Source organism: Topomyia yanbarensis, chromosome 1, assembly GCF_030247195.1.
Source record: "Topomyia yanbarensis strain Yona2022 chromosome 1, ASM3024719v1, whole genome shotgun sequence".
Taxonomy (NCBI): domain Eukaryota; kingdom Metazoa; phylum Arthropoda; class Insecta; order Diptera; family Culicidae; genus Topomyia; species Topomyia yanbarensis.
Window position 1 is genome coordinate 7,294,121 of NC_080670.1, and position 11,704 is coordinate 7,305,824.

Consider the following 11,704-nt stretch of genomic DNA (forward strand, 5'->3'; position numbering starts at 1 on the left):
ATCGTAACACGACAAACAACACAGTAACAATCCATATTTCTACCTCAATAAATACGCTTTTTAAATATTTTCATAAGTTACGACAACCGAAAAAAAACTGGAATCAACAATGGGGGTACCGCGAGCGGAGGAAGCAAATTAACAAACTGGTTGTAATAAAATGATGTTCGATGGAGAACGAAACGAAAAAAAACGGCACATTCGTGTAAAGCTTCCGATTCGGATTGGGATTCGGATCAACGAGGGGATAGAGGGGGTACCTATACGGACGCAAAATATGATCATGTTGTGCTTTTTTATATTTGCTCACACTACATTACACACATATGGCCGGCAGCAGCTGAATCGAATGTGTGGAGGAGAACCGAAAACAACGAGAAACTACCACGCGGCTCTGTCGATATGTATTTCCTGTCCGCCATGATCAGAGCGAGCTACAATATGAACACTCGGTTATATTGGTTTGACCTCGTTTCGACAGACCTTGGATTGGTGCGTTAAACCGATAGACTACCAATCGGGCTGAACGAGGGGTACTTGACTACTCCGTGGGGAAATCAATCAATAGCTGTCCCCCGACCCCTTACAAAAAATTCACGGGCTGCTCAATTAACCAATTTGTACACGTGCATCAAATCGATGTCGAATGCATCTATAATTACTTGTCCAATAATTTGCATAAGTGTGGTAGGCCCTCCAGTTTCGGGTTAACAATTTCGTTGCCAAAAGCGAAATCGTTTGGAAATGCAAGCACTAGCTCGCATTGGACCAAACACTGCCCCCTGTCCTAGAAATGAAGGGGGACTGATTTGGTCAATTTTGCAACTCCTTTCGGCTGTCGAGCGAAACCAAAGCAACCGCTGGCTGTCGGCACGGTGGCGGTTGCTATGGTAGCATGACTTTTGCAACGAGTTCATCCACTAATTGGACGGAATTGGCATCGGTCTGAATTGATTTGATTATCGAGGGCAATCGAGTAAGTCTAATTTCGAACGCTACATTCTGGTAGATATCGGTTGGAACGATTCAATAGAGATTCTTTGGACAGCTGGCTGTCGGGAGAAAGTTTGCATAACAAATGAAGATGACAGCTCATTTTAAAACGCTTGAACAAAGATTTAGCTACCTAGCGAAGATGATACTCGCGTTGGAAAGCTTTCTCTTTCTTCGATTCATTTGTCGCAGTCTCAAAAAAGCACCCTTGTTCTCTATACAAAGCTCTTTATGTCAACATAACAGTTCAGACGATAATTACTCGCATCTTCTCGCCAGCCCTGGAACACATCCTCTCATCCCTGACTTCATCCAGATAGTGTCCATCGAAATTAATTGACTCTTGCACCCCAATCCAAGTGCACGATTAGACAAGTGCCCCGAGGACGGGGCGGTCTTTGTTCAAATCGATGAACTTCATTAAAGCCATGCATATGCATGAGCAAAAGGGGGATCAAACGTGCGACGAAAGAGTCGCTCGTTGGATGCAGAGGGCAACTCTTGGACCTAATCGAGATGATGATGATCACACCACGACCATCGGAAAAGGTCATCGAAGCAAGCATATGATTACCATTAAAAACGATTTTCCCAATCGTCCGTCGTTTTGTTGCTAGGTTAGCCTGCTTGGATGGTTGCGGTTGTTTGGTGTGGATTGGATACCGATTGAACCGGTGCACGTTACCTCCTAACTTCGTCCTCCCGGGGGACGGTGCCGTTCGGCAGAGATACTAGCATATGCATAGCAGCGGAACGACACTCACTCAGGGCAAGGCCAGACCGGTTCCAGTCAGGCGATAATAGCTTGGAAAATTTCCATAATTAAGATATCAGCTGGTGCAGCCGTATCTCTAAACAAGTTATAACTCTCACGTTTTAGCTCTGGGCCACACCCACACCCACACAAACGGCCGGCGGTTTACGGTTTGCTGTATTGTGCAGCGTGAACTCATAAATATTGCCGCCAATCGGTTGCAAACGTTTCGGTTCAATAAAGTCTCAGAAACGGGTTCTTGTTGCGTGATTTGACACCGAACCTAAGGGGTTGAAGAAATCCGGCAAATTTGCTGTTGTTGGTTGTGCGGTTCACCAGACAGTGTGGCTCCTGGGGTCTGAGTTTGAGAGGTTGTGCGGAAAATTGACGAGAATCGGAACCGCAAGGGGGTATGTTTCTAAGTTGCTGTGATCTGGTTTTTTGGATAGTGAGCTCGGTCTTGGAAATTTTATTACATGATCAAAACAGTATGTTTTATTTCACTTTGTAATCAATTTAAGGTTGCAAGTATTTTTTTAGAAATTGCTCTTGAATAGTTTCGACAAAGCTTTTAAGAATTTGAACAAACATTACAGTGTTTTTATCCTTTGACCACTATTCGAGGAATTTTATTATTTTTCTTATATTTGAAATACGTTTTGATAATGGAAAACTCATTAATGTTCGGATTCATGTAAAAATCCAAACGAAACAGTCGTGCCCTTCACCATAATACAGCTCCCACAGTGAAATACGGAACTCATGCAATGAGTCTCCAACTATGGCGCCCTGACACCTGTTATCTAGTCAATATTATTCACTGGACTGGTTTCAGGACGCCATAGTTGAAGATTTCAGTGAGATGGGGGAGCTCTGTATTCCTTCATACGAACCGTACACTCAAAATTAAACATCAGTATGACGACCCGAGCGAACATTCAAAGGCCTACACAAATATGCAAATGAATACAACGTTATATAAACGAATTACAAGTTATAGGCACACTAGCATACTCAACATAAAAACGTCCACAGGATCAAACACGTTGACATAGAAACGCTCGTTCCATAACGATAATACAAATCTGGTCACGCATGCGATCATGTGATCGCGATCATCTGCGCACACCAAAACCCGCGATCTCGTATATATAGAAAAGCCTCGGTCGCATACACGCGTCACACAAGCCCACGTGACTCAATCCGTTAACATACAAACGCTCGAGTCCTGCGCGATAATGTAGGACTAAGCCCGCTATCTGGCAAACAAACGTTTTAACATCTACAATTTAGAAACGCGGTCTCAAGTGCGATTATGAATCGGTCATATCCGGAAGCCCCCACTCATGGTCCTAGTACCCTTCAATGCTAACATCTCAGCAGTAGACTCAAAATTCAACTTAAAAAATTGTTCCCAAAATCGTTTTCACATCAGGAAATTCGAATTCCCTGCAGTAACGCCTATATAACGCTTTTATGAACTCGATTTTCTGTACAAGAATTAGTTCACAGCTTCATGAACATTATTCATAAAACCAAAGGTTAACTCCTGATTTTATTCATGGATGTAGGAACACTATTCAGAGTCCGACGATACGACGTAAACTGATTCATGAATACAAAAAAATTAAATAATCTGCTTTTCGTGGTTGTTATTCACAAAATCAAAACATATTTTCTCATGAACTATTTAACGAAACTCGCAATATTATTCATGAATCCTTGCAATCATCGTGAACTAGTTCATGATTCCCAATATATTAGTCCAATAACCGTGCTCGTGAAATAGTTCACAAAATTATAAAATATTATTCATGTATACGTGATCTGATTCATGAATTCTCACAAATTAGTCATGACTCACTGTTCGTGTTCGTGAAATAGTTCACAAGATCGTAAATTAATGTTCATATACTTGTGAATTAATTCATGATTCCTAGTATTATAGTCACGACTGACCATTCGTACTCATGAAATAGTTCACAAAATCGAAAAATACTATTCATGTATACGTGAACTGATGCATGATTCCTAACGAAATACATGGGAACGTGAACCGATTCATGATTCCTAGTATAATAGTCACGCATGATTATGTGTGCCCGTGAAATAGTTCACAAAATCATAAACAATTATTCATAGATTCGTGAACTGGTTCATGATTCCTAGTGCGAGACTCACGATCTATCCTGAGTGTTTGTGATTTTTAGAACATATCCACAATCATGTTCAATTTCATGCAACTCTAGACATGGTCATGAATTTTTCACGTGAACTATTTCGCAATATTTTAATTTTTTCATAAAATATCATAGCTTCTAGCGACTGGTAATAGGTGGCAGATATATTAAAATTATTAGGACCTCGATCATTGTTATTCATTTGGTAAGGTTCAATGTGATGTCCGGACAGAAAACGAAAACTGCGCTGGGCACCAAATATATATTATAGATCCACAAATTTAAACATGAACAAGAGTAACATTACTCCACGTGACAAATTCGAAATTGAGCTTAAGAATAAAATATCACGATAATGTGCTAATAATTTACGAAAATCGTGACTAAGATCCTGAAATCATGAACATAAATCACACTACTCGTGACTAAAATATCAAAAATCGTAACTAAGATCTAGCAATCATGAACGCAAATAACTCTACTTATTACTATAAATAGGGTAAGGTGGGGCAAATCCGACCTAGTAAATGGTTTTGGCTGTAAAATGCTCATTTTACATCGGATCAAATCGTTTTATATACCAAATTAAAGGTTAGACTCCTGGGCAACTTTCTGTATATAGAATATTATTTGGTTCTTGGGAATATCTTGTGATATAAGCGTTTTACAAAAATGTTAATTTTTGCTGTTTTCAAAAATGGTGGGGTAAACCCGATCCCCTATATTTTTGGTTGATTTAGTGCAGATATTTTCCAAATTTTATGGTTTTTCAATGATAAATCAATGAATGTTGTGTTATTGAATTGTAACATGCAGAAAATGGAGTTCAATGTCAATCTTGGAATGCTAAAATCACGAGCAGTAGCACATTATGACATTCCCATTTGTATCGGAGCAATACTATAATCATCACGTTTTTGTGTCTTTCGTTTGTAATTATGAGCCATTTTGCATAAAAATAATAAATAATAACAATAAAAATATGTTTCAATTTGAAAAATAAAAATTTTCTTAGCAAAAAAGCGGTCGGATTTACCCCAATATTTAGTGGTCGGATTTGCCCCACCGCGTCATTTTTCATTACGATGCAATTAAAAAAAATATGAAAAAGGTTGAATTAAATTCTTCTATGCACTTTGTAGGACTTTAAGCAAAGAATTTAAATTCACTTACATTTATTATGCAATCACATTAACAATCAGAAATATCCTGTAGTCAATGATGCACAAAAGTCAAATCAAAAGTTGTAAAAACACACTTTTTGTCGTTTGAGCATCTCAATGTAGACTAATGAAATGTTGTCATACCACCATTATGATTATTTTCGAAGCTTTACACGACAACATTAACATTAGTTCGCGTAGTGCTTCTGATTTTCGGTAACAGAGGGGGGGGGGGTCGGGTTTACCCAACGGTCGGATTTGCCCCACCTTACCCTATGAATATATATGAATTTATATTCAAATTGTGAAAATCGTGACTAAGCCCTGCAATCATGAACATGAATCACGCTGGAGAAATTCGATAGAATATTCATTAATAAAATATCACAGTAACTTGATTAGAAAGTACGAGCGTCTCAGCAAAGCTGAAATCATGAACATTGTCGGTTCTTTTAATTGATAAACTTTTTACAAACTAGTGTATCCCCAAATTATGAAAAAGAATCATAACAAAAACTAAACATGTCCCGGGAATAACTACAGTAACCCAACCAAAAAATGGCATGCAACGCTATGTATATTTCATGTATATTTTTGGCTCAAACTACTTGATTGAAAACAAAAAGTTCACCAAATCGTGATTTTTTGTTCATGAATTTATGAACGGATTTTTTCCGAGCACACTAGCACACATAACATATAAACGCTCGCGCGATCAAACACGTTACCATACAATCGCTCGATAGCTTCGCAATCATCCTCGCAACATGAAAACACTCCGGTGATTAAGTGACTATTTTAGCACTTATAAACATGGTCTCTAGCAGCCTAGGTACAGACCTTCAGTTGACATAATCTAAAAGAAAAAATAACACTGATCAACTATACTAATGAGGAACTCTCTCTTCTAAACCGTTCACTGAAAATTAAGTATCAGATTCACAGTCCACGCGAATATTCAAAAATCCAGGCGTATATGCAAATGAAAAACGGTTATAAAATCGAATTCGTGCACTCGAAGTTACATACACGCTAGCACACGCGACATACAAACGCCCATGCGATTGAACACGTTAACATGCAAACGCTCGAGACCTTAGCGAATGTACACAAAGGTGACCATGCAATCGCGATTATCCAAGCACAACTGCGCCCAAAATTTCGCAGACACAAAAATGCGAACAAACAAACGCTCATTCCCACGCGATCGGGAAAGTCGGTCCACTGCAAGTGGCCTGAAGCAGTGTTTTAGTGCGTGACATTTACTGTCTCGTCGTGAAGTCCCATCGTTGCTAGAAGACCCACGACTTGATCAGCAACTACTAAGCGATTTGATCGTCAATATGGACGAAGTGGTTGCGAATATTTATAGTTTGTTATATTAAAAAGTTTACATGATTGAATACTGACAGAATTGATGCCTTACTGTATCCCTTTGTCCCCATTCATTTTCTTCCAAACATTTGTTTAACTCCGACCGAAATCAACAACTATTTACCTTTTTCTCCCTTTCTTTTTTTGCTCCAACTCCACAGTGGACGTCAGCGTCGATGGCCGGCCGATCTGTGTGACGCTGTGCGACACCGCTGGCCAGGATGCCCTGGATCCGCTCCGGCAGCTGTGCTATCCCTGTTCCGATGTGTTCCTGCTCTGCTTTTCGGTCGTTCAGCCCGGTTCGTTCCGCTCGGTCGCAACCAAGTGGGAACCGGAAGTGGCCCGGCTACGGGGCTGCTCACTGGTACTGGTCGGAACTCAGTCCGATCTGCGCAACGACCGAAGCACGATACTCAGACTGCAGGTAGAGGAGGAGAAACGATCGATTAATTAGTTTGTTGGATGATTAATGCTTTTCATTTTGTTATGTTTTAGGCTCAAGGAGAGAAACCCGTTCCGGTTTCGGCGGCATGGGACTTTGCCCGGAAAATTGGAGCGAAATATATTGAGACCTCTTCGCACAAAAAAGTAAGTAATGTTTTGTTGTCCAAAAAATTAGCTAAAATCTTTTCCGGCATAACCCCCAAAACACCGAAGAATGTAAGTTCAAAATCGGTTATTATTCTGGTTAACTTACCAATACTGATTTTGGAAACCTTAAACGTTAACTGGGCATTGAACAATGGGTTAAGAATGTCACAACGCACATGTATAAACGAAACTTCATCAACCGTTATGACAGTTGTCATTTTTTTCAATGACATGAAAAGTTTGTTTTCTACCCGACTGCTTCGATCCTGCCACTCAACCGCGGCAGCAGCCATCATCGGCAAGATTAGTGGTTTTGCTGGTTACACCGCCCAAGACATCTACTTTTTGTTGCCAAATACTAATAAGTTGGCGTAATTTTCTGGTGTCATAGTCAAGCAGCCCGAGACGCCATGAATCATTTATTTTTGGTTCACTGTGCTAATCGTTTGATCAAATACCGATCGCCAATTTGGTGATATTTTTACTGTAAACAATTAGTAACTTAAATTTTTTTTCTCACTTCCACCGGTCGGCCTGAAATCATTGAACTTGAACTCTTCCAGCCATTGGTTGGCCTTGTTTGCCGGTCAAAAAAAACCGAGACCATGATTTTATGGCGTTCTTCCGATCCGAAGTGAACGCAAGGCAGACGCCGATGGTGTAGGGGTGGGTAGGCAACGAACAGTCTCACAAACCCGCAAATCACGTCTTATTTCTTGCCACGACCTCAATCAAAGCAGGCGAAACAAAAAAAAACTACCATAACGCGTAAATGGCGTTAGTCACGATTTGGAGGTTATGTCGTGTCGATTTTTTTTTTGCGGCGACCGCTCCAAATAAAAATGTCAATGACTTGTTGGAGGTTTTTCAAGCCCAAGAACGAACCACAAAAAAAACGAATCGACCTAATGACTCAACAATATTTTCTTCTCGTCCCACAGGAACGGATCAAGGAGGTGTTCGATACCGCCATCTGGGATGCGCTGCAGGCACGAGAATTCGACCGGAAACGACCGCTCTGGAAGCGGATGCTCTGCATGACCTGTTGAATGTTGAACGGTGGAAATGTGGAAGTGTGTGTGTGTATGTGGACGCGATTCGAATGCTCCAACTCCTCAAGGCAAGATGAAAAACGCGAATCGATTACGAGACTGTTTTTTTGTGTTTTATCGAGAATAGTTCTAATGTTTAGTGTAGAGAATGTTTGAGCAGTTTGTAATATATTTGAGAGGAAGTTAGTTGATAGTAACAACGTTGAAATTATTCAAACATCACAGCGTTTTGAATCGAAATTCTCTTTTATTTGTTTATCTTTGTATCTGATCATGGCTAGAAAGTTTAGTTTAAGAAAAACATAGTCTTCCGCTTTATTTCAGGAATATTTTTGCTCGAAAACTACAATAAATTATACAGTGCTTTAATGGTTGTTGTACGATAAGAACAAAAAGTATTTGAACAACTTAAACCTGTAAGAAAAAGTTTGTAATATATCGCTAAAGCATTCGAGCGTCTTGCCAACCCTGCAATAGTCGGAAAGACGGAAGCTGTCTGAAAATATAGCGGAAAATTTATCCCATTGAAAGAAAATCCAATTCCAATTACACGTAGGGAATGAATGCCCTCTTCAAATCATGAGCAAAAGGGTCTGCTCTTCACATAGAGTTGCATTCTGATGGGTAATTTATTCGCCTAACCTCATTCCGGGCACTGATGGCAACCTGCCATCGTCGTCGCTTCCAACAGATCTGCTCTGGGGAAGCGAGCTCCATGTACAACATTTCCCATTACAACTCTCGGACAAAACACTGCTCTCCGGGGTACTTGGAACCGTTCCATTAGAAGGGCAAAATAATCGGTAATCTTCGTTATAGGACAGATGAAAGAAACAGTGCTGCCAGTTATGAAATATCGTTGCATATTCCCCATGCATAATGAATATTAGCTTATCACCTCGAGATTTGGCGGAAAATTAGTTCAGAACACATTCGTGAATCAATCAAAATTGATTCTAAACATGGAAGTAGCTTGGTACCGTTTGCGTCCACGCCGTATTTCTACATTTGATCGTATAAAAATACGTTTGCGGCAGTACTCACTGGTAGCACAGCCGCCACAAACACAGCAAACCAGCCACACACACACACACACGTCACCATGACAATATTATTGCTTTAGGCCACCCTCCCCATTCAAAAAGGCAACGCAGTCGCACCCGAACCGGACAGTATGTTCAAAAACGAAATTGTTAATAATAGAGATCAATGGGTTTCCCCGTGGGCGCCTAGCAGCAGCAGCAACGTAAGGCACAACCGGTCACCATACTACTCCCATGGTTCAATTTGTTATTGGCACTTCAGCTTCCTCCGCTTCCATCCTCCGGGTGTTTCAAAATTGGCAGAAAATTTGCGACAATTTCATTCTTCCGAACACAGCAGTCCGAAACAGCTGGTCCCCGTTCTCTGTTGCACTGGACGTGGAAATCCGGGTCCAGTTCTCCAGCATCAGAAATTAAATTATGTCCGTCTGACTGGAATGGAATGATAAAAGTTGCTCCTTTCTGCACCGGCAGGCATCGAAAAGTTCGATGTGAAAATAGACGGACATACTTGCTTGCATGCGTGACCGTCCTGTTCGGAGCTGGACCGAACCGGCTGTAAGGTGGTAACATTTCAGACGGAAAAGCTATACGTTCCCATTTTGCTATACCGACACCTCTGGGTCGTTTGGTTTGAAGCTAACAGAGAACGGCACTGCGACGACGTTCGTAAATTATGGGATTAGGACGGTATGCCAATTCATTCCAGCTCTTTTCAGGAGCCAGGTCCAGAATCAAAATGGTACCGGTCCCCAGTGCTTGCGTGTGATGCTCATAATTACTGTACTTAGTGTGCACTGGTCCAACTGGAAAGCTCCCGATGACAATTAGTTGTCCTCAGATTTGTAGCTCTCATTGCGTCGTTCGAAATTCTGCGCTGCAACGGACCTGTAATTAATTTATTTCTTTCTAATGCTATTCCATTTTCTGTTTTGACTGGATGACGTTGGTCGATGTGACGAACCAAAGGCTACTTTGTTTCTCATGCATTGATAGTGTCGGTATAGGTTTTGTCCTCGTCGAATTTTAACCGAAAGAAAAGTTTTCATTGCAGCAGCAAACAGCTTCCGTGTGCTTTTCTTACTCAAATTTCTTTCATAAACTTCTTACTTCCTGCAGTGCTGCTGATAATAATGTTCGTGAGGAAGAAATGCAAAGAACTCCCAAAAGTACAGTTAGCGACCCGGTTTTTGCACCGTCTCCTTCTGTTCCGCGTGTTGTGCTAATTCCGCCGGGAGCTGACTTCGATCGAATGCCTTTTTGAGCGCGGTGACAACGACGAGGACGACGACGACGCGATGGTGGAGCACATAGAAGCAAACTGTCAGATAAATAGCAGTGTAAAGCAAAGCGCCGGAGGTGTTCCACAAATCACATAACTTTAGGAGGGAGGTGGATTGGGGACCGATATGGGAACGATACACGAGTACTTGCAGCCGGTTGCTTTTGGTCGGACGAAAAGTTGTTCCGGGCTCTCATTTATCGCACCCGCGCAGGGTGGTTGGGAAGTGGTTCGTGAAATTTACAATGTTTATGGGAAAGAATACTAATATTTGTGCCGTCGGACATCGTGCATAGAGGCATTTAATGATGGAAAAATTCTTCTTTTTTGCGTAAATGGTCCAATCCCTTAAACTTCAGAACGTTTTTACGTTTTTGATTTTATACGGAAATGTAAACACGTCCTTGTTCGAAACTATCGGTCTTACTTGACTTGGATAGCTGTCAACGAGGTTACATTGAAAGAATGGCCTTATTCATTTCAATTTTCAAAAAAAAAATATTTATCATGTTACGAACAAAAAAAAATAAACAAAATATTTAATGTGTATCTTTACTTCAGAACGTAACGACCAATCAGAGCAACAGGGTAGATCAGCTACTTGTATAGAGTAAGTTTTGTACATGTGTGCAGGGTACGGATCTTCAGCTACCTACGCCTTTATATTTTGTTCCAAGATATATAGACTTGTCGATTACCTCATACCCTTTATCTCATCCATTTCCACCTTGAAGCCAGCACCGTTCGGATTGGCCAATTATCAACAAGCTTGAATTGTTTTGTCTTATTAGAGTTCAATCCGATTCTCATAACTTCTTTTATAAAAGACGCGAAAGCCTCTTCCACTGCTCTGCGATCGATGATGTTGATGTCATCCGCGAAACCAAGAAGCACTAAGATCTCATGAAGATAGCTCCGTTATTTTGCACTTAAGAGCTAACATTTCCATCTCCTTACACGATTGAGATTGTGATCGATTGCTCATAAAAAATCTAAATGAGATGGTATAGAACTCAAAGCTCGTTTTCTATGTGTAGTTATTATTATTATTATTATATCTATTAAGGCTTTAACCACTAAGGGTCATTCGCCTGGAAAAAAAGGAGTCGTTACATTGCATTTTACTAAGTCATTGAGTTCTTCGATTATATATTGCGCTCGGTGGCGACAATACGCTGGTAGGGCGCGTAACAACCTCCCCAGCACCCGGTCCGGGTGCGGCGGAGGACCTGATAATTGATGGTGGTAGATGGCCTAGCATGTTGTGGCTGA

General features: G+C 40.8%; 1 protein-coding gene across 1 annotated transcript in view; it reads left to right on the top strand.

Moving 5' to 3' along the window:
- The window catches only part of LOC131676754 (uncharacterized), a 98,601-nt gene extending 89,705 nt beyond the window's left edge, over positions 1–8,896 (top strand). Inside the window, exons 5-7 of the mRNA XM_058956045.1 lie at positions 6,626–6,888; positions 6,960–7,052; positions 7,997–8,896. Coding sequence (XP_058812028.1) covers positions 6,626–6,888; positions 6,960–7,052; positions 7,997–8,104 — 464 coding nt within the window. The 3' untranslated portion in view covers positions 8,105–8,896. The remainder of the gene's footprint in view (positions 1–6,625; positions 6,889–6,959; positions 7,053–7,996) is intronic.
- Positions 8,897–11,704: the final 2,808 nt, after the last annotated feature.